The sequence below is a fragment of the Cervus canadensis genome, chromosome 1 (assembly GCF_019320065.1).
Source record: "Cervus canadensis isolate Bull #8, Minnesota chromosome 1, ASM1932006v1, whole genome shotgun sequence".
NCBI classification, from domain to species: domain Eukaryota; kingdom Metazoa; phylum Chordata; class Mammalia; order Artiodactyla; family Cervidae; genus Cervus; species Cervus canadensis.
In genome coordinates this window covers 114,965,247-114,988,554 of record NC_057386.1, presented here as the reverse complement: position 1 = coordinate 114,988,554, position 23,308 = coordinate 114,965,247, and the positions used below count along the sequence as shown (strand labels likewise).

Genomic DNA, 23,308 nt, shown 5'->3' with positions numbered 1-23,308 from the left:
CAGTGTGAGAATCTGGCTTACCCATCACCAGTGTATGAAAGGGTCAGTTTGACAGTGCCTTCACACTCACTGGGTGTTGTTATTTTTTCAACTCTTTTCCCATTCTCTAGGAGCAGTGTGGGCTCTAATTGCCATTCTTTCATTTCTCAGAGAAGTTGGACACTTTTCCTATTTGCATATTGATCCTGTTGGATTTCCTCTTTTGTGAGCATCTCTTCTCTTTCTTTGCTGGTCTCAAAGGCGAAATCAGATCCAGGGCCTCCAGGAGAATGTGCGAAAGATGCCAAAACTGCCCAACCTGTCCCCACTTGCCATCAAGCACCTGTGGATCCGCACGGCCTTGTTTGAGAAGGTCCTGGACAAAATTGTTCATTACCTTGTAGAAAACAGCAGGTGAGTGGGAAGGAATACAACACTTGGGTGCACTCTGCTTCCACCTGCTGGCCGTCTTGGAAATTGCGCCCTCTCTCACAAAGCTGCTTTCTTTTTGCCCTCTTGATATACCCTTGATTTGAAAGTGACTAATAAGGACCTCCTGGTTGTTTGACTCTAAACTGGCCAAGCTTAGAACCTTGGGAAGATTTGGGTGCTTAATAGCAATGCAGGATCTTCCGAATTGGGGTGGGGTGTAAGGGTCTTGCAGTCTTAAGAGATGTTTCTTTTCCCATGAATTAAGCCCACAGTCCATTCGCTGTGTGATCCTAGGGGAGTCATTTAGCTTCTCTGTGCCTCTGTTGTCTCTTCTGGTGAATGGGACAGGATGGGAATTGCTGCCACTCTGGAGAAGGGGCGAGAAAAGGAGTTAGTGAGTACACAGCATTTTGCAAAGGCCTAGGGGTATTTTTCACATTTTCTCTCCTAGCTCAGATTGGCCTGGTGTAGAGGTTTTACAGTGTGAGTCCTCTTGGCACGCATTCATCCATGGATCTGTTTACTCATCCACTAAATGATTAATGAGCATTTACGACGCCAGGCAATAACCTAGATGTTGAGGATACACAGGTCTTGCCTGTCATGTCAAGGAACTTGGATATTTGGAAGAGGGCAGCGAGGAGCTGCTGGCGGATCTGTGATCCAAGAGTCCTCATGGGCAGCACTCCTTTCCTTTGCCTGTTTGCTGGGAAAATACGTGTGAAAGTGCAGAGCAAAGCGCTTCCCCTCCCGGAGCTCGCATGGGGCAGGGAGAGCAGGCCCAGGCTAATGGTGATAATGCGTTGATGAGTGTGCCAGGATGGATGATGGGTGGCGATTAGTTTCCTCTGGGTAGTCAGGGAAAGTGTCCTGGAAGATGGGACAGTCGCGTTTCAATTTGAAGGGCATGTTACCCAACACAAGTTACCCAGCAGAAGGGTGTGGGGAAAAGTGTTCCCAGCGGAGGGAACAGCAGGCACAAAGGCCCAGAGGGCAGAGAGGAACTGAAAGAAATCCAGGCTCCAGAGCTCCAGTTAACCTCTGCACCTTCTAGTAAATTACAGCACCTCTCAGCCCTCTGCCTTGCTGTGGGCCCAGGGTCTGTGTGGTTACTGCCTCTGGCACATGAACTTGAGTTTTCCTGCTGAAAAAATTGGTTTATTTAGTAGTTTATTCGAGTAGCTTATTTATTTACTTATTAGAGTAGTTTATTAGGGCTTCCAAGGTGGCTCAGATAGTAAAGAATCTGCCTGCAATTCAGGAGACCCAAGTTCAATCCCTGGATCAGGAAGATCCTCTGGAGAAGGAAATGGCTGCCCTCTCCAGTATTCCTGCCTGGAGGATTCCATGGACAGAGGAGCCTGGCGGGCCCCAGTCCATGAGGTCGCAGAGAGTCGGACACAACTGAGCAACTAAGACACAGACTAGCAATACCAACGCACTGTTTCTTCATTAAACATTTTGGATTTTAGAGCCACACAGAATTGAGACAGTAGTACAGAGAATTCTTGCCTACCCTAAGTGTTAACATCCTATCTAACCATAGTACAAGTCTCAAAACCAAGAAATTGCCATTGGCATAATACGTTAACCAAACATACTCTTTTTTTTTGCTATATAATTCTATGAAAGTTTAATACATGCCTAGTTTCATAAAACCAACACCACACTCAGGCTACAGAGTACGGTACCAAAGCACCCATCACCCTGAAGAGACTCCCTGGGACTGCCCTCTAAGTCACATCTTGCGCCCATCTATACCTGTGATTTTTAAGACATTATTTTCAGGTTATGGTCACATAACTGTGCTGATTTGGGGAACAGAAACTGAGTGGTGGGCTGGAAAGTGTCTCTAAGTATTAGATTCAGATCTGACACCGAAATGTATAAGCTTGATGTTGAGCATGTCCAGGGCATGTCATTCTGCCCCAGCTGGTGTTCTGGTTGACTGAAGATTTCTTTGGGGTGATATTACAATCGCGTTGCCGCATTTAGTGAGACCCTCTCCTGATGTCAGAACTTAATACGTGCAGTTGGACATTTGTTCCTCCCAGCAGCCCTGGGTGGGTGAGTTGTCATTCTTCCCATTTTATAGCTGAGGACGCTGCAGCTCAGGGAGGGTAGTCACCTGTCCAGGGACACAGAGAGGGAGGGAGGAGCCAGGCTGGGCCCCCAGCTGGTCCAACTCTACATCCTGGGCTCTGCGCCCCCTGCTGTTGAACGGGAAGAAGAGCTGAACTGGCTGGATGTAGCCTACATCCACCTACTGTGTGGCCTCGGGCAAGTCACTTACCCTCTCTGGGCCTGAGATCCCTCAGGAGTCAGAACAAGGTCCTTCCCATTCTGGAGTTCTGTTTCTAGACCATGTGAATTTGCAAAGAATCCGAGGCCAGTACACAACAATTTGGGCTTCCCTGGTGACTCAGACGGTAAAGAATCCACCTGCAATACAGGGGACCCTGGTTCGAAAAGATCCCCTAGAGAAGGGAATGACTCCCCACTCCAGTATTCTTGCCTGGAGAATTATATGGACAGAGGAGCCTGACAGTCCATGGGGTCACAAAGAGTCGGACACGACTGAGCGACTGAACACACACAACAAGTCAGACGAACAAAAACGGAAACCATTCAGCACAGACGCTGTACTGACAGCATTGCATTGATATTTTGGAGAGTCGGAGGCCAGGAGGCATTTCTGAGCATGTCAGACCAGCATCATCTGCATTGGTTACCCAGATGGGAAGGCCTGTTAGTACAGCTTTTGGGGACACACCGCAGCTAAAATGTGTTTTATTGCCTCGATAACATTAGAAGGGCAGATGTCATCTGAGCCTCTAAGTGACTTCCTGTCTGAGATGGAAGATGCAAGAGAGGCAGACAGAATCAGCCAGGCCTCAACAGCCTTCTAATGATTGTTCCTGTTATTATCATTAAGGCTTTTCCACAGCCTTTGTGTTAAGCAGTTACAGCCAAGTGCTCTGCTAATTGCCTGACATCTGTTGTCGCTCTCAAACGTCCTTAGGCAGCCCATAATATTATCATTATGCCCATTTGACAGATGGGGCAGTTGAGGCTCACAGCGGTAACTGGGTGACCAGAGGGGCTTTGAACCCAGTCTGTCGGCTCTCAACCATCAGGCTGTAGTCAACTCTGCGCCCTCTGCTGGTCACCATCCAACCCTGCATGTCCTTTCCTCTCTTGCTAGTAAGTATTACGAGAAGGAAGCTCTCCTGATGGACCCGGTGGACGGCCCCATCCTTGCGTCTTTGCTGGGTAAGTGGTCCAGCCAGTGCTCTGAGCTTCATCTGGATCTCTGGTCTCGGCTCGAGGGGGCACCTGCTAAGGGCCTGTCTCGCCTCCCTCCAGCCTCCCACCTTCAAAACTGCTCCCTGCCTCTCACTTTCAGGCTCCTGCGCTGGTCTCTGTTTGGCAGGAGCCTGGGGTACCCTAGCTGCCGGAGGGGAGTGATCCTTCTGGTGGGAGGAGGGCGGGAGGACTCTCCTGGGCGATGGGCTCCCAGCCCCGTCTGCTCTGCAGTGGGGCCCTGCGCCCTGGAGTACACCAAGATGAAGACTTCCGACCACTTCTGGACGGACCCTTCGGCCGATGAGCTTGTCCAGAGGCACCGCATTCACAGCTCGCACCTCAGGCAGGACTCACCCACCAAGCGTCCGGCCCTCTGCGTGAGTGGGGAGGACGTGGGGCCCTGGGGGGCAGGCCGGCTGAGTTCTGGACTCGGCGTGGAGGTGGGGAGTGGACTGCGGCCTTGACAGTCACTTCAGGCCTCACCCGCCGCCTCCCCTCACGTTGCCAGATCCAGAAAAGGCATTCGAGTGGCAGCATGGACGACCGGCCCTCCCTCTCCGCCCGTGACTATGTGGAGTCCCTGCATCAGAACTCCCGCGCCACCCTGCTCTACGGCAAGAACAACGTTCTGGTCCAGCCGGTGAGGGTCCCCATCTTGGGCCCAGGGCTTCCACTGCGGGTCTGGCTCCAGGTTACAGAGGAGGGGGGTCCCTGTGGCCCCAGGTTGCTCATCCGTCTATCCATCCATCCACTCACTGATCCATCTGTTCGTTCATCTGCCAATATCTCCATCTCTCCATGTGTTCACCCACAGGATGGTATTTCCTTCTATCCATTCATCCATCCATTCATCTGTCAGTGTCCCACCCAGCCAGCCAGTCAACTCTCTTCCAGCCTCTGTATTCACCCACCCCTCTGTTCATGCATCCGTTCACCACTTTTTGTCCATCTGCCTGTATTTATGTCCACCCAGCCACCTATCCATTCATCCATCCCTCTCTCCATCATTACATCCACCCATACATCCATCCGTCCTTCTACCCATCATCAGCTCCACCCATCAATCATCCATCCACCCATCTTTAACCTCCACCTGTCCATTTGTTCATTTGTTTTCCAATCCATCTACCCATTACCTTTCCACCCAGCTGGCTTATCTATCATTCTCCCTCATCATCACTCACTCAGTTCCCTCATTTGTGCTGAACCTGCTCTGCACGGGGTGCTTAGGATATCAAGGTGAACATCTTCACAGCCAATACTTAGGGAGCGCAGCTACTGGTGTGTACATACGAAGGAAGCAGTCTTCCTGTGTACACAGTCACTTTTCCAATCAGATCACAGTCTATCATCTTTTCAGAGACATTTTAAAAAGCCCCCGTACTCTGCATGTGGAGTAAAAAGCATTACACCGAACCTCATTGAGGGGTCAACAATATAAACGTCTGTGACTGAGTCTGCACGAGACTGGGCAAGAATGACTGTCACAGTTGTAAGAGAACTGCTGATTATAAGAGGCATCCCCACTTCAGGCGCATTAAAATGTGAAAAAAACAATTGTGTGCCTTAGAATCAATGAAATACGGCAAGGATGCTACCTCCCGGGGTTGCGGTGTGGTTGAGATGATACTGGTGGAGCAGAGACAGGCTCGGTAAACCCTCAGTGCTCAGTAAATGTCGGTGGTCTTCTGTCTCCATGTGTTTTGGGGGGTGGGTCTGCAGGGAGGAGGGCTGCCTCTTACGTGTGAGTCTTGGAGCCCCCTCCACTGCACCCCACTTGGAATAAAGTGGAGCAAGTGAGAAGCTCAGCCTATGAATTGGGAAGGCGGAGGATGGGGCTGCTGGGTGGGGACCGTGGAGCGGGTGTCTGGGGAGGGGCCTCTGGGTAACATCTGTGGGATGCGTCATAGAGCTCAGCTGCCCTCTCTTTCTCCCTTAAGACTGGCCACAGTGATGGCAGATAAATGCCTTCTGTTTTGGAAAAGGTATTGTTGAAAGGGCAGAGCCCCGTTCCTTGTTCTAAAGACCACCCCCCCAACAACCCCGTCTTTGCATTAGGGCCCTGGGTAGAACGGGCGGCTTCCACAGCTGACCCTGCAGACCCAAACCCATCCTGGTGGTTGGTGGTAGAAGGCTTCGCTTAGCACAGCCACCTGGAAGGAGGGTCGGGGCTTCCAAACGGACACGGCCTTGGAGGGAATGAGCCAACCTCTTGGTTCTGGCTGTGTGCCCGCGAATGCCACAGGTCGGGGCCCGTGTCTTCTGTGGCTCCGGCACCACGACCAGGCCTGAGTCCCCCCGTCTCTGCAGAGAGACGACATGGAGGCCGTGCCGGGGTATCTGTCCCTGCACCAGACGGCTGACGTCATGACCTTGAAGTGGACGCCCAACCAGCTGATGAATGGGTCTGTGGGGGACCTGGACTATGAGAAGAGGTGAGCCCCTCCCTCCCCCTCAGCACAGGGCCGACCGCGCCGTGTCCCATCTGTTATGACCAAGTGGCCCAGCCTCCCTGCACCTGTGGCCTCATGGGTAGTTCATGGGATCTGAGACCCAACTGGAAGAGTCTTAGGGGACGGGCATTGGGCAGTGCCTTGAGCAAACACCACCAGGAGAGAGAAATACTAACAAAGATCTTGTAAGCCCAGAAATGACAGTATTCCCCTGTCTCCAGCCACATTACCCATCACTCAATGCAAAAGGAAGCCGGAGGTGTTGGTTGTGAGCATCTCCTCTAGGGCTCCTGGATACCCTGTGAGTTATAAGACCCAACAGAGGCCTTGGAGTCATGCTCCTAAGAGACCTAGTGGCTGGGGATTCTATTATTATTGTCCATGTTCTTGACTTCCTCAAAACTTTTGCTTATGGGGAATTTCTAACATAAAGGGCTTCCCTGATAGCTCGGCTGGTAAAGAATCCACCTGCAATGCAGGACACCTGGGTTCGATCCCTGGGTTGGGAAGATCCCCTGGAGAAGGGAAAGGCTACCCATTCCAGTATTCTGGCCTGGAGAATTCCATGGACTGTATAGTCCATGGGATCGCTAAGAGTCAGACACGACCGAGCGACTTTTCACTTTTCACTTTCTAACATAAAAGTAGAAAGAACTCAAGTACCCATCACACAGCCCTAACAACCTTCCCCTCACCGTCCTCTGCCCTGCGTTTTGCTCTGCAGTAGCAAACAGACGTCATAGGATTATAGGATTTTATCTAGAAGTTTATATACATACTTGTAAATATAAATGTAAATATATGTATGTGTGTATATATATGTATTTATATACATATATATGTATGCATGTGTGTGTGTGTATATATATGTATAGAATAAGGACTCTCTTCAAGGGCCATAAACAGAGCACTGTTGTTGTGTTCTGTGTGATGTTAAGCCTCAGTGCGATTACCACCAGGCTTTGGTGTGATTAATATCATTCTCTAAGCTGATCACTTCCTGGGCAGAGGTTACCATCTGTCCTCAGAGAGGGTCATTGGGAGGTACAGTCAGTCCTCAGCTGGGCCAGATAATTCAACTCCAGCCAGACACCTAAGTTTCTTTTATTTATTTATTTATTTTTTTGACACCTAAGTTTCTGATGGAGAAATCCTCTGGGAGCCAGAAAACACTCTTGCCCTTGAACCTTATCTCACCTTACTCATCTGAAACCTCAGTATCAGACCTTCTACGACCTCCCAGCTGAGTTCGGAGCCCTGAATCTCCTTCTTAGCATTTACAAAATCATAATAAATCTGTCCCTACTTGTGTTCTGACTGTCTCACCCTTTAGATCTCAATTCTGTGAAGGCAAGGAGTCTGTCTTGCTCACATCTTCTCCCCAGTGTCTGCTGGTGACAGAAAGCCAAACTCAAGCTGCCTGAAGCATTGGCTCTCATGAACCAAAAAAAATCCAGCGGTGGTGGCTTCAGGCATGGCTGGATCCAGGGACTCAAATGAGGACCCAAACCCTTTCCATCTCTTGGCTCTACTTTCCTGACTGTTGATTCCATTCACAGGCAGGCTTTTCTTGCCAGGGCTCTTTACGTCTCCAGACTTCTGTCGTCCTTACCGCTGCTCTCCTAGCAGAAAGCCCTTCTTTCCCAGAGATTTCTCACATAGATCTAATAATTGAGTCTCACTGGTTCTGCTTGGGTCATGGTCCAGAACACTGTCATATGATGATCCGCCAAGCCAGGGTCAGGTGCCCATTCCTGGAGTCCTGAAGGGGGAGAGTAGGAGAGGTCAGCCTCAGCCACATGGACTGGGGTTAAAGAAATGTGTGTGTAGGGGGAAAGTTGGAAAACTGGGATACTGGAGCCAGAAGAAGGGGAGATAGGGTCTGGGAAGACTGGGGACATGGATGTTGGGGTTAGGTGGCCCTGGTGAGGCGGGTGGAGGAGCCTGTGGGTGGGGCGTCCCCATGATTAGCGGGGCAGGCATCCTGCAAGCCTGGCCCTCCCTCCCCTTCCAGCGTCTACTGGGACTACGCCATGACCATCCGCCTGGAGGAGATTGTCTACCTGCATTGCCACCAGCAAGGTAGGGACTGCGGGTAATCGTGGGGCCGGGGGTTCCTCCTGGGTCCCCTGCCTTCCCCACCCCCTTAGTACCTGTGCAGCCTCAGACGAGTGACCTCACCTCTCTGAGCCTCAGTTTCCACATCTGTAAAATGGGGATAGTACCAGTATCTGCTCATGGGGTTGTTGTGAGGATCAAGTGACATTTGTTAAGGGCTCAGCATCAAAGCCATGTGTCAGGCACGGTTCTCACTGTTCACGTGCCTGCTATTTAGTCGTTGCTACAACCCACTGCTAGAGGCACCGTCATTCCCATCTTAGAGCTGAGAAAGCAGCATGGTGCAAAGACATCCTTTCTAAGCTCCCCAGTCTGGTGCCAAACCCAGGCCTTTGTCCCTCCAAAGTCAGTGTTCTGAAAATCGAAGATTTATAACTGGAGTTTAATGCTCAAAGAAGGTATATTCTGAATAAGCAAAAGGCCATCCTGCTTTAGAAAGCAAGGTATCTGCACCTCACCAAGGCACCAAAGACAGTGGTTTCAGCCTATTTAATGAAACACACCTGGGTTCAAACCCAGGCTCTGCTACTCACCAGCTGCGTGACCTTGGGCAAGTGACATAACCTCTCTGAGCCTCAGTTTTATCATTTGCAAAATAGGCAATAAGAGATATGCCTCACAGGGCTGTTTTGAGTATTACAGTAAGACAGTGCCTTTAATGTGCTGTGTGTGTATACAGTAAGTGCTTAAGGCGTGTAATGCATGCTAGCAAGAGGCAATTACTGCCCTGCAGAGGGATCTATCTGACAGCCTCCATACAGAAATAGGTCAGGTCAACCTGCTGAGGGTGTTTGAAGGGGCATCATCTTCCTTTGTTGGGTGACTGCAGGGAGGCCACCCACCTTTGTCTTGACCTTGTCCTGTCATTCTCCAGTTGATGACCATGGCGGGTGGGATGAGGGAGACTCAGAGGAGGTGAAAACTGCCCCTGACCTTCTGCCCAGGCCTTTCCCAGAGCCTCCGAGCGGGACCCCTGGGTCTGGCTGGGGATGTCTGGGGAGGAGGGGGCCTCCCCATGCCTCATTGTGACTTCCTGCCGGGTCTCCTCTGGCCGGGTCGCGGCGGCAGTGGACAGCGGCGGGACGGTGGTGTTGGTCAGCCAGGACGGGATCCAGAGGCCGCCCTTCCGCTTCCCCAAGGGAGGGCACCTCCTGCAGTTCCTCTCGTGCCTGGAGAATGGGCTGCTCCCTCACGGGCAGCTGGACCCGCCGCTCTGGTCTCAGCGGGGGAAGGTGAGTGATCATGGGGGGCCCAGGGAGGCGGGCTGGAGGTCAGCCGTGGGGAGTGGCCGTTCTTGCCTTCGGGCCCTTGTGTGGCTGGTGGGCTCATGCACGCCCCACAGGGACCCTCAGGGTGTGCAGGTTGAGGGACAGGTGTGTCCCAGGGGCCAGGCCTTGGGGTGTGTTCTTTCAGGGCAAAGTGTTCCCCAAACTGCGCAAGCGAAGCCCCCAGGGTTCATCCGAGTCCACGTCTTCAGACAAGGAAGATGACGAGGCCACGGATTACGTGTTCAGGATCATCTACCCTGGCACGCAGTCTGAACTCGGTAAGCGGCCCTGGCCCTCGGCCCGGGGAGTCAATCTGTTTAGCTGGTCCTGAAATTGACTTCAGCTACGTGGGACCAGAGGACAAGAGATGTGAATTCTGGGGTTAGCCGGGGGACTTGGAATCAAGAAATTAGGGTCTCGGCAGCCTTGATTTTCTTCCAGATGAATAACCACTCTCTACTTGGCTAACTTAGATGTCCCTGGGTGTGAGGTGGCATGGGGTAGCAGCCTTTACATGGGCTCTGGAATCCTGGTTTAACTTGGGCAAATCCCTTCACCCCTCTGTGCCTTGGTTTCCTCATCTGTAAAATGGGGGTGTTCATAGCACCTATTTCACAGGACTCTCACGAGGATCAAATGAGATAAAGTACTTGGCCCAGAAAGAACACTCAAATGCTATTATGTGGTTGTTACTGTTATTTTTTTTTACTTCAACAGATTGTTGTAAGGATTCAGTGAGATAATAAGCTGGTCATCATGAGCCCATAGAATGAGGCCTCACATACTGTAGGCCCTCAAGTGGTTGTCAAGAACAGCAGAGGGGGTGATTCCCTGGCAGTCCAGTGGTTAGGACTCTGCATTTTCACTGCCGAGGGAGCGGGCTCAATCCCTGGTTGGGGAACTGAGATCCAGCAAGTCATGCAGCGTGACCAAAAAAATAAATAAAAGACAGCAGAGGGGAAGGACGACCCTAGACACTGGCACACGAGGTTATAACTTATGTCCTGCCGTTTGCATGGGGCCTGCTGTGAAGTAGTTGCTTAGTGAATGCAAACTGCGGTTGCTACAAAGATCATCCATTCCAGCGGGCTGTGGTGGCGATTAAATGAATTAATATTTGATAAATTCTCAGAAGGAAGCCTGGCATTTGTTAGGCACTGTATGTGTGTCTGTTAAACAAGTGAGTAATAAGTTATAGCTTGTTTCTGGAAACTTCATTTTATCTAACCCTCTGTGGCCCTGTTGTCCCCATTTGATGGATAATGGCTCCGAGCTTCCCTTTGTTTAAGGGACCACAGCTGGGCAGCGAGGGCGTTTTTAAAGCAGACGTCCTCCCTGGCGAGGTTGGACTCATCATGCCAGGCCTCTCAATGCTCTCGCTCACACCCACTGCAGTCAGAGCTGGGGTGTGGGGGCAGGCTTGGTGCTGAGGTCTTGGGTTAGCCTGTGTTTTCTTGTGTGTACCTTTATGGCCCGTTAGGAGGAAAGCCTTACATTCCTGTGTCATTAAGAGCTATAGAGTGTCCTGACGTGCATCCCTCCATCTGTTCCCGCCCAGGATCAAGGTCTGGAGCTGGCCCAGCCTCTCTGTGGTACCACTTCCCCCCAGAGGGCTGATTCATCCGAAGGCCAGGTGCCCAGCTGCTGCCTTCCCTGGCTATACAAATCCAACACGTGATTTGTAGGCTCTAGTGGGAGCCAGGCTGGGTGCTCACTGTCTTTCCTCTTTGGGGAATATCCGCGGCAGCCTGTCGTGGTCCTGGGCGTGCCAGGGGAACAGATGCTATCTGCTCCCACTCACACCCTCTATGCGTGCAGCTCCTCTGCCATCTGCCAGCCTTGTGTCTCCGTGCCTAAGGGTTTCTGCAGCCACCAGGGTTCCTTCTGCCCGTGGGTGGGGTGGCCTACAATCATTGCCTCCCTGGAGCAGCCAGTGACTGGCAGGAGCTGTGTATAAATGCCCCAGCTCTCTCACCCCTCGAGTGAGAACATCCTGAAACGTGTGTTCTGCACGTGTCCAAGAGACCCCTCACGAGGTCAAGTGCCAGTAGTCCATAACGGCAACGTACATGGTGACTAACTCGCTACTCTCTTCGCCCTTCTCCTCCTGGGTCCCTTTATCTCTCCCTACCCGTGCTTCTTGGAAACATCTCCCAACTTGCACTTAAATCCTTGTCTGCCTTCAGGGAAACCCCAGCCAAGTTAGTGTGTTTAAAACGGGGTTTCTCAATCTTAGCACCACTGACATTTCAGATGGAATAATTCTTTGAAGTGGAGGCTGTCCTATGCACTGTAGGATGTGTATTTAAAACCAAACATCACTTTGCCAACAAAAGTCTGTATACTCGAGGCTATGGTCTTTTCAGTAGTCATGTACAGATGTGAGAGCTGGACCTTAAAGAAGGCTGAGCACCAAAGAATTGATACTTTCAAACTGTGGTGCTGGAGAAGACTCTTAAGAGTCCCTTGAACAGCAAGGAGATCAAGCCAGTCAATCTTAAGGAAATCAACCCTGAATATTCATTGGAAGGACTGCTGCTGAAGCTCCAATACCTTGGCCACCTGATGCAAAGAGCCGACTCATTGGAAAAGACCCTGATGCTGGGAAAGATGGAGGGCAGGAGGAGAAGGGGGCAGCAGAGGATGAGATGGTTGGATGGCATCATTGACTCAATGGACATGAACTTGGGCAAACTTCGGGAGATGGTGAGGGACAGGGAGGCCTGGAGTGCTGCAGTCCATGGGGTCCAGAGTCGGACACGACTTGGCGACGGAACAAGAAGAAAAATTCTTTGTGGTGGGGGCTGTCCTATGCACTGTAGGATGTTGAGCAGCTTCCCTGGTCTCCACTCACTGGATGCCAAGTAGTGAATCCGTCCCCACCACCAACACATGTGACAGCCAGAAATGTCTCCAGACATCACCAAGTGTCCCTTGGAAAGCCAGCAGCACCCAAGTTGAGACCCGCTGATCTAGGGCAAGGATGGGTTAGGGAGTCAACAGCCGACAGGAGAACAGCTGAGAGAGTATGAATAGGATCTCGGGGTCTGAGCCTCTGGGTTGGAATCCCAGCTTCATCACTTATTAGCTGGGTGGTCTTGGGCATGCTGCTTAAACTCACTGTGCCTCAGTCTTCTAATCTGTAAAAGGGAATAATGGTAGGACTTGAGCTCAGAAAGCCACAGCTGTTGTTAGTGGGAAGAGAAGAAGGGACTTTAGCCAAAAAGACCGGATACCCCAGTGACGACCTGGTGAGGCTTTGGGTGAGTAAGTTGTCTCATCGGTCTGAGCCTCCGTTTTCTCTCATGCAAAATAGGACACAAAACACATCCCTTGCAGCAGGGGTCCCCACCCTCCGGGATCCAATGCCTGCTGGTCTGAGGTGGAGCTGATGCAATAATAACAGAAATAAAGTGCACAGTAAATGTCATGTGCTTGAATCATGCCCAAACCATCCACCCCAACCCTGGTCCGTGGAAAAGTTGTCTTCCCCAAATCCAGTCCCTGGAGCTGAAAAGGTTGGGGACCACTGCCTTACAGGCTCATCAGAGGTGAGGCGGTTCCCTTTATGGTATGGCACCCAGCACATAGTAGGCTCTTTATAGATGTCGGCATTCTTTCTTCCTCTAACAAACACAAGCCACGGGAACTGTGGAGCAGGATGGGGAAAGGTTCAACCCCCGGGGAATTGGTTCCTCCGCCTTTTCAGTGTCCTGTCCCACCCACCGCAGACCTTCCATTTCATTGGTGCTTTTATTTTTGTCTCTTAAGTTGCTTCCAGCCCCCTGGGCAGCCCTCCCCTCATCTCCGCGGGCCCTGCCTGGATGGTGGTCCCTGCAGGCCGGTCCGTGTTAGTGGTGGCCAGGGGCAGCCGGTGGGCGCAAGCCAGTTGGGACACGACCCTCCCCACGTCACGCCTGAAGCCGCAGCCCCTCAGTAATGTCTGGGCTCCCCTCACCCCTGGGACTGGGCGCTGGCCGCCTCTGCCATGTTGTCATTTGAGTCTGGGTCCTCAGGGGGAGATGGAGGCAGGGGAAAAATGGATGCCCTTACATGGTCTTGCCTCTGTGCTACAAGACACAACTTGGAGTGTTGTGGGTTCAGCAGCAGAGGGGTCCACTGATGATGTCTGCAGGGGGCGAGAGGCTGGGGCTGGGGGCATGCTTGCCACACTGGGGCCAGTGTCCTGGTCAGTGCTTCCCGGAGGTTGGCTGAGAACTGGGATGTTTTCCAGAACATTTTATAGGGGCTGACTGGTCTTTCTTGGCCAGTTCATTGGTGAGTCTGCTACAGAGCCACTTTTGATGGACCCCAGAACCTCATTCTGTTAGCAGCTTTCTGTTCTGTCCGTGGGTGGGCAGACGCTGTCACCAAGGGCGCTTTGATGACTGGGGGGGTCAGGTCCACAACTCCTCCTCTCCTTAGAGCCAAGGGGAGAGGCCAAGTATTGCCAGCCATCCTTAAGGAGGCGTTGCTCACCAGGCAAATGTGTGCCCCTTTAAGTTCCTAAAGCAGGGCTTGGCAAGCTAAGGCCAAAATCCAAATCCTCTGTTTCGCTCATGAACTGAGGTTGGTGTTGACGTTTTTAAATAATTGAAAAAAAAAAAACAATATTTCGTGACAGGTGAAAACAATATGAAATTGACATTATAGTGTCCCTGAATGAAATTTTATTAGAACATAAACCATCCTCATTTGTTTGCAATTTTTTTGGCTAGTTTTGTTCTAGGATGGCAGAGTAGAATGGTTATGATAGTGACCAAATGTCTTGCAAACCCTCAAATATTGTCTACCTGGCCCTTTACAGGAGATAGTCAGCAAGTCCTGTCCTAGAGAAAATGCCATTTTTTTGCACCAAGAGGCCGGGAAATTAACCATAGAAATGGTAATGCCTGGGTCACTGGTGTGTTTGTTCTGCAGTGTTGCAAATGCTGTGGCTTCCATGGAGCCGGGAAAGAAAACAATATGGGAAACTATGAGTGGTACATCCTTGGGAGCAGTTGATCAGGAACCACCAGTGTCCAAGAGTTAGGAGACCATTTGTGCCCCTTAGTTCTCAGACATGGCTGCTACCTCAGAACTCTTTTTGAAAGACAGACCCGAGGGCTGTATCACCAGGAGACTTTAGTCCAGTAGGTCAGGCATACGGGTGGGATACAGGCATATGGCTTTTAAACAAGCACCCCACGTGATTCTGGGGGAGTTGCCAACCTGTTTGAGGCTCTCTTGGTAGAGCGGCTATAGGAGCAGGACCATGGACCCTGCAGGCATCTTCATCAGTGGGGACTCCTCTGGGTCCCCTTGCTATTGAGTGTCCTGCCTCCCCTGTTGAGCCAGGCTCCCTTACATCTCACCACCAAGGGCTCCCCATGAGACCTACCTCTGGGGACTCGAGGCCATCGGTCCTCCCCAGATTCCCCAGCGGGCTCCCCTGCCTTCCTGCCAGCCTCCCATGAGGACAGCTGAAGGACAACATGGTGGGGGTTGGCCTCCTGCTCTGCGACTGGGCCTGTTTGTCTGGCTCTGATCTCTCTCTGTCTCTTCGACTGCCATCAGCCCTTCCTATCACCCTGGGGACCCGCAATCTTGGTGGTGGCCTTCATTGACTTGGATGGGCTCAAGGACCTGGGTCAGACGGTGATTGAGGTCGCTGTTTCCTACTGTGCCATTCAGGGTCTTTCCCGGTCCCTGCGCTGGTGTGGGGGTGAGCTGCTTGCTTTGGGGTGAGGTTTCTGGGACCCGCAAAAGCTTTACCAGGGCTCTTCCTCTGCCCTTGCTACCACCACAGTTCCCCAGGACCTAATGGATGTCTCTGTGAGCAGCCTGCCATCCCTGTGGCAACCCAGCCCCCGGCAGTCCTCCTGTTCCTCCTGTTTGCAGAGCGGCTCGGCTGATGGTGGCTCGGCCAACGGCTGCAGCCATGAGAGGTATGGGGGCTTGGGCTGTGCACGAAGAAATGCAGGCGCGGACTGGAGGTGTGCGGGCGCCCGTTTCTTGTCCTGCGCTGAAGTCAGGGGAGTTAACACAGGCTATAGCAGCATCCAGGGCTTCCCTAGTGGTCCAGCGGCGAACAGCCCGCCGGTCAATGCAGGAGAGGTGGGTTCGACCCCTGGGTGGGTGAGATCCCCTGAAGAAGGAAATGGCAACCCACTCCAATATTCCTGCCTGGGAAATCCCATGGACAGAGGAGCCTGGCTGGGCTACAGTCCATGGGGTTGCAGAGTCGGACACGACTGAGCGACTAAACAACAACAACAACATAGAATCATTCAGATCTTGGTTAAATCCTGGCCTTGTGAAGTCCTCGCTTCCTTACATATATCAGTCAGGATCAACAAGGTACTGTCACTGGAACAAACAGTCCTAAAATCTCAGTGATTTATTACAACAAAAAATGACTTATCATGCATGCTATGTGTCTACCATGCATCGGCAGGGATTTTTACTTTTTCTACATTCACGGGCCTGGCAGATGGAGTTACCACCATCTTGAATATTGCGAATACCAGTGACTAAAGGAAATGCTTGCTTTATTTAGCTGTCTTAAGGACAAATAATGGTTTAAAAGCGGCCAGTCCGTGTACCGGGCACATGGTGATATTCAGTAAATGACACTTCTTAAATTTATTGCATAAAGTTAAATCCCCAAATGGTCTCTCTCCTTGTCCACAGAGCTCTGTCTTCTCCGGACTACTCGGCCTATTCACGAGACTGGTCCTATTTCCCACTGACCCAGCCTGGCCTGGCCTGGGAGAGTGGAATCCTTTTTCCCTTGCTGGGCCTCTGTCCCAGTGCATGGCCCATTCTTCAGTCGTAGGAATATAAGTGGGGGCCAACATCCAATCTGTGAAGCCACAGAACTCCTGGCTGTCAGTGTGGTCTGTGGGCCAGCAGCATCATCACCTGAGCAGATTCTCTGCCCCTCGCCCCAGAACTACTGAAGCCGAATCTGCGTTTAATACATCACCTAGGGTCCCAAGATGAAGTGTGTGCTTGTAAGCTTGAGAAGCACTGAAATGACTAGAGATTCTCACACTTTAATACCCACCAGAATCACCTTGGGGATCACATACTGCTTCCTCGACCACTTCCTGGAGATCCTGATTGAGTAGATCTGTGCAGGGCCTAGGAATCCACATGCTGGAGAAACCCCAAGTGATTCTGTGACTGATGGTCCCTGGACCATTGACAAATGCTGCTCTAACCCAGTACCCCCACTCATAGCATCCGCTCCACAGCTGCAGTGGTGGGGAACTCACCACCTTACGGACAGCCAAGGCCGCTTTAGGGAGCAGCGACCAGTGTGATGCTGCCCTTATGTAACCTGAGGCTGCCTGAGCCTCACCAGCCTAAGGGCACAAGAGGGTGTCTTTCGTGTTTAACGCCTCCCTGTGCCTGCCCGGAGGACTTCAGCCTTGCCTCCTTCCCAGTCTCCCTGGGTTTTTAATGGGTGTGATATTCTTCTACTCTGTTCTCTCCAAGAATGGACCACACTTCTTTCAGCAGTCCTGTTTTCCCCATCAGTTCTGAGGCCATATTTCTCTCTCCTCTTTCACCTAAAACAGCATCCCCGTCTCAAATTCCCGTGCAAGGAGAATCTCTGAGGCATTACCTGCTTTGCAATTAACCAGACTCTGAATCCCAGACTATCTCCTCTCTGGTTCATCTGGGTCACCTTAGAAGTCAGAACATTTTCTGCTGGTGATGGAAACCCACTTCCAACTGGTGCAAATAGAAAATAAAATGTATTGATAGAGCTGAGACCTCCAGCAGCATGGGGGCTTTAGGCATGGCTGGATCCAGATGTGCCACACAAGAATGTGTTTCTTTAGCTCTCAGCTCTGCTTATCTCTAAGATGGTTTCATTCTCAGGCAGGCCCTTCCTATGCAGCAATAAAAATGGATCCTAGCAGCTGCTGCCCTGTGTCCCACTGGCTTAGGAACTCAAGTAAAGAAGAGTGTCATGTTTCTAGTAGATGTGCCAGGGTTGATTCTCATTGGCCCAGGTTGAATCATGTGATGCCCCCCTGACCCAAGCACTGTGCCTCTAAGCTGAGTCATGTACTGGGTAGAATCAGCTCCACCCAAAGCATAGGAACAGAATTGGGAAGGAGGAAACTTCCAAAAAGAAGGGGCAGTGATGCTACGCAGGTGGAGACAACAGTATCCCTGGTCTCTTTGACTGGCTGGTTCTCATCTGCTCCCCAGAGATAATGAGTTATGTTCCTCTCCAGCAAGCCCAGGCTATGTGTGGATCTGTACTAAATGTCTTCCTTTTGCTCCACCTGCAGGGCTCCCCTGAAGCTTCTCTGTGACAATATGAAGTACCAGATCCTTTCCAGAGCCTTCTATGGATGTGCGTATTGGCCTTATTTGCCATTATGGTCTCCAGGGAGCATTTATTCGGTGCCTACTGCATATCAGCAGTATCAGGGGAGTGAGCCTGGCTGTTTCCTAGGTGTCTGGTGTTGGTTAGGTTACATTAACCTCCCTGCGCCTCAGTTTCCTCTTTTACAGATTGGGCATGAAATTTCCCCCGTGGTTCTAAGAGAAGGCAGTGAACAACCGGGCTCCTTGCTGGAAGGAGCAAGGTTTAATTACCATTGCATCTCTTGTTTCCCACCTTAGAGGGTGTGTTTTCAGGATTAAATGGAAACATACATAAAGCACCTAATATTGCTTGCAGTTGGTGCTCAATAGATGTCAGTTCTTTCTTCCTATAGGTAGGAGCAGAAGAGTAAGATGGCCTAATCCCTTTCCAATAACTTAAAAACTAACTTAATAACACAGGTGCTCTGATGGTTTCCAGTTAACAGATGAGGAAACTGAGGCACAGAGAGGCACAGGGACTGGCCGAAGGTCACACAGCGAAAGTGACAGCACTGGGGCTCTCAAACCCAGGCCTGCAAGGACTGTTTTTCCACTCTCCTATTTTGATTCTTTAGGAGGTTTTATTTCCCCAACCTCACAGCGTAGATGGGGAAGATAAAACATGTGTATATTTTCAGGAAATCTAGGAAAGTGTTACTACATCCTGCATGTAGTAGTATTTTTTCCTGTGAATAAATAGTGCAGATCGTATCAGCCTGGAGAGACGGGGAAAGCGTGAGCTCCCCAAGGTCAAGCTTTTTGCCTGTTCTGTTACCATCCATCCGCAGTGCCTAATGCAGGGCCTGGCATGGAGGAGGCGCTGGGCAAGTATTTATGAAACCACAGTGGAGGAGCTTCCTGGTGGAAGGGGTGGGAGTCAAGGTGGGCTTGATGCCCTCACATGATGTGGCTCCTCCCTGATGGTGGTTGAGAGCCCAGATTCTGGAGCAGATGGTCTGCGTTCATATCCCAGCTCCACACCTAGCACCGTGACCTGGGCAAGTGATACATGCAGACTGTGCCTCGGTATCCCCATCTGTAAGATGGGCATAGTAACAGGACCTGCTTCATAGGGTCGTAGTGAGAATCAACTAAGTTATCTAAGCTCTGAGAGCGGCACCCTGGGACAGAGTGTGTGCTGGGTAAGTGTCAGCTATCACACCGTCGTCGTCATAATCATCGTGATTAGCCCGATTGTTGGTGGGTTGAGTCCTCAGGCTCCAGCTGGTCCAGGGTCCTCTCTGGGACTTGAGGATGAATTGGGGGTCGGGAGTAACCAGAAGGAAAGAGCATGGTCAGAGCAAACACAGGCCAGCGTTTGCTGAATCCTGTATGTGGGCCAGGCACTGTGGCCTCCAGGCACCCAGGGTGGAGCTGATGAAGGTTGGCGGGTAATCCTCTAAGAGTGCAGAGCCATCTTTGAAAGCAAACCAGTGCCTTCAGCATCTCCCCTGCTACTGACCTCAGGGCCTTCTTTATCCAGCTGCAATTGGAACAAGTCCTCTCCTCTCCCATTCTCTCTCTCTTAGTATTCATTGGAGGCACCCTGAGGCACATGAGTCCATAGAGTCAGTTGCCCCTTCCTGCCTCCAGCCTGTGAATTAAATGCCTTGGTTTCCAGCTGGAGAGGAGTGGGCATCACCCCAGCTGAGGCTGAAAGAGGTGACGTGACTTCCCCAGGGTCACAGGGCCATGAAGCAGTTAAGCCAGCAAGTAATTTCGCCCCTCTGAGCCTCACCTTCCTCAACCTGGAAAAAGGGGATGATGAGAATTTGCTGGTCACAAGGGTTCGGTCAGATTGCGAGGACAGTACTTCGGAGACTTCGTGAGACAAGGTAGGGGTGCTGGATGCTGGGCAGCGACACTTTCCCTCCCTCCCCGCAGGGCTTGCCTACTGCAGACACCTGTCTACCGTGAGGACCCACCTGTCAGCCCTGGTCAATCACATGATCGTGTCCCCTGACTTGCCCTGTGATGCTGGACATGGGCTGACGGCCGGGATCTGGGAACAGTACCTGCAGGACAGCACAGTAAGGCGTGGCCAGAGACTTTGGGGGGACAGAGACTATGGGGACCTCTTATCATTCTTCAAAGAATGAAGAATGCAAGTGTACATATTTTTTAAAAGTTTTAAGATATTATGTCTCTGCTACACCCACCCCCCCAGTTCTGATACCCTAAATTAATGACTAGTATCAGTTTGGTGTAGAGCTTGCTATACATTTCCTATACTTATACATTCACAGGTATGTCTATATAGATAAAGCTGAAATTCATTTTTTAATGAGGTGACATTATATTTGCATTTTGAGTGATCAACTTACTTTTATATGAAGGACATCTTCCAGATCCTAGGTGAAATACTGCATGTTAGAACCTTAGCCCCTCATATATGCATGGACCATAATTTAGTCAAATCTTCCTCTAATGATGGACATCTAGGCTGTTCCTGTTTCTTTTCTTTTTTTTTTAAATTATTTCAGCAGTGCTATAGTCAACATCTTTATAAGCATATACCTTTCTATACTAGTTTTCTTATTTCAAGGGTAGATTCTTAGAAATAAAGCTGTTTGATGTCCATTTTCAATTTAAATGGATATGACAGCTTACCTTTCTGGAAAAGTTAAAGTGTTCATAATCCCTGGCAGTCTATGAGCATGATTGCACGTTTCCTAAGGAATGCAAAAGATTTATCGACTTCTGGGCCCCACTCCAGCTTTACTGATTGAGCACTTCTAAGAGTGGACCCCAAGAATTTATATTTTGGGAGTTTCCCACAGAATTCCCTGGCAGACCAGTGGTTAGGACTCCATGCTTTCATCGCTGAGGTCACAGATTCAATTCCTAGTCAGGGAACTAAGATCTCTCGGGCCATGCATTACAGCCAAAAAAAAGAAAGAAAAGAAAGTTCCCCAAGTGCTCCTAGAGATCTCCCCAGTTTGGGAAGCACTATCCTAAGGACAAATTGGCTGAAACAATAAATAGTCAAAATGGATATTTTTCATCTAACACTTCTGCAACCATTTACTACCTGCTTGGTTGCATTGTAGTATCAGGGCTGCAGTAACACCGTAGTCCCTGCTGTTTTAGTTACTTGACACTATAGAGGTGTATTTCTTACTCATTTATTAATAACAGCAATTGGAGATTTCCTAGGCTTTTTCAAATATGATGCCATCATGGACATCTGTGTCCACGTGGCTTTGCTTGTTCACAGCATGATCACTGAGGGCTAGGTCCGATAGCTGGGACTACTGGGTCCCAGAGCCCATGCCCTAGTTTTGTGTTGACCAAATCTTTGCCTCCCCCACATACCAGAGTTACGAGGAGCAGGAGCTGCTACGTCTCATCTACTACGGGGGCATCCAGCCGGAGATCCGCAAAGCCGTGTGGCCTTTCCTCCTGGGCCACTACCAGTTCGGGATGACAGAAACAGAGAGAAAGGAGGTTGGTTACCCCAGAGGGGCAGTGGGGTCCTTGGCAACAGGAAGAGCCAGGTACTGTGGGGGTGGGGGAGCTCTAGTCCCCTGGTGGACCAGGGGGACAGGGAGATATGGGGGAGCGGGAAGGTTGAGAGCAGCGCCGTCCATTAAATGCAGCACAAGCCACAGATGTCGTTTCTTTCAAATAGCTTTTTTGAGATAATGATCGATTCACATGCACTTGTAAGAAGACATCTCCTTCATCCAGCTTTCCCACAATGGTAACTTCTTGCAAAACTGTAATACAATTTATCATAAGCAGGGTATTGACATCAACATGGATATGTACTGGCAGTATATCAATCTTCATTTTTAAAGTCCATATTCTATTGCATTTCTTTTTGTTGTTGCCTATAATAAATGTCTATATTTTTAATTGAGATATAGTTTATTTACATTATGTTAGTTTCAGGCATTTAACATACTGATTTAAAATTTTTATAAATTAGGGGTTTCCTTGGCGGTACAATGGTTAAGACTCTGTGGTTCCCATGCATGGAGCACGGGTTCAATCCCTGGTGTGGGAACTAAGATCCATATGGCATGCAACATAGTCGAAAAATAAGATTAAAAAAAAATTTATTTTAAACTAACTGATTAACATAGTGCCTGACATATAGTAGACATTCAATAAATATTTTACTCAGTCCAGACATCTGGACTTAACAATTAAAAAATGTTTTTATAAATTACAGTCCGTTTATAGTCGTTATAAAATATTGGGTATATTCCATGTGCTGTATAATATTTCCTTATACACACACACACACACACATATATACATGTATATATATATGTCAGTCTTGATCAGACTTCCCATTTTACTTGTGCTCACGTGTATGTGTCTTTTTAGTTCTCCACAGTTTTATCACACGAGTGGGTTTGTGTATCACCACCACAGTCAACATGCTGAACATTTTCTGGTGCTGCTGTGGTCCTCATGTCCTTTTATAGCCACACCCACCTCCCTCCCGCTCACTCCCATCCCTGACCCCTGACAACCACTGATCTGTTCTCTCCGGCTGACCGTGCATCTGCCCTGGCAGGTGGATGAGCAGATTCACGCCTGCTACGCACAGACCATGTCCGAGTGGCTGGGCTGCGAGGCGATCGTGCGGCAGAGGGAGCGGGAGTCGCACGCGGCCGCCCTGGCCAAGTGCTCGTCGGGGGCCAGCCTGGACAGCCACCTGCAGCGCATGATGCACCGGGACTCCACCATCAGCAACGAGGTGACGGGCGGCTCCCCGCGGGGGGCCAGGTGGAGGCCAAAGGCTGGGCTCTGCTTCGTGGGGCTGCTGAAGGAGGGGCGAGGGCTGGGTGTCTGGGGCCTTAGCACAGACCTGACTCCAAACTCCAGCCCCTTCATTTCTTAGCTCTGGGGCTCAGGCAAGCAGCTTTACTTCTGGGCCTCAGTTATCTCATCTATGAAATGGAAATGATCGTTTGTATAGGGGAGATTTGTGTGCAGCTCCAACAAGATAGTATATATTAAAGTACCCAGCACAACATTAGACCTTCACTTATTCAGCAAATGCTGTTGAGTACCTACCATGTGCCAGGTACTGTCAGGAATGTCCTGGAATGTCAGGAATGCTCCAGTGAACAGGTCAGACATATCTGTCCTGATGGAGCCCCAAGTTTAGCAGCCAAAAGCTGGAGGTGAAAAGAAAGTCAGTTCCCTTCACCAATGATGTATCAGTCATCAATTGCCACGCTAATACTGTGTAACAAACAACCCCCAAAAGCCAGTGACATCCAACAATAACTATTTCTTTTTCACTCGTGAGTCTGTGGGTCAGCTGGGCAGTTCTGCTCAGCTGAAAGGTTTGTTGTTCTATGTTGGGTTCTCACGTGTCTGGGGTGGCTCAACCCTGCTCCTCATGTCTCATCCTCCAGCAGA

General features: G+C 50.4%; 1 protein-coding gene across 2 annotated transcripts in view; it reads left to right on the top strand.

Moving 5' to 3' along the window:
* The window catches only part of SGSM1 (small G protein signaling modulator 1), a 73,225-nt gene that overhangs the window by 31,024 nt on the left and 18,893 nt on the right, over positions 1-23,308 (top strand). Inside the window, exons 5-18 of one of the 2 annotated variants that reach the window (XM_043438137.1) lie at positions 241-393; positions 3,617-3,684; positions 3,949-4,094; positions 4,226-4,357; positions 6,028-6,152; positions 8,185-8,252; positions 9,357-9,520; positions 9,702-9,834; positions 13,328-13,492; positions 15,345-15,483; positions 17,848-17,912; positions 19,811-19,956; positions 21,245-21,373; positions 22,455-22,637. In XM_043438137.1, the coding sequence (XP_043294072.1) occupies positions 241-393; positions 3,617-3,684; positions 3,949-4,094; positions 4,226-4,357; positions 6,028-6,152; positions 8,185-8,252; positions 9,357-9,520; positions 9,702-9,834; positions 13,328-13,492; positions 15,345-15,483; positions 17,848-17,912; positions 19,811-19,956; positions 21,245-21,373; positions 22,455-22,637 (1,816 nt within the window). The remainder of the gene's footprint in view (positions 1-240; positions 394-3,616; positions 3,685-3,948; positions 4,095-4,225; positions 4,358-6,027; positions 6,153-8,184; positions 8,253-9,356; positions 9,521-9,701; positions 9,835-13,327; positions 13,493-15,344; positions 15,484-17,847; positions 17,913-19,810; positions 19,957-21,244; positions 21,374-22,454; positions 22,638-23,308) is intronic. The other variant, XM_043438148.1, reaches the window with a different exon arrangement.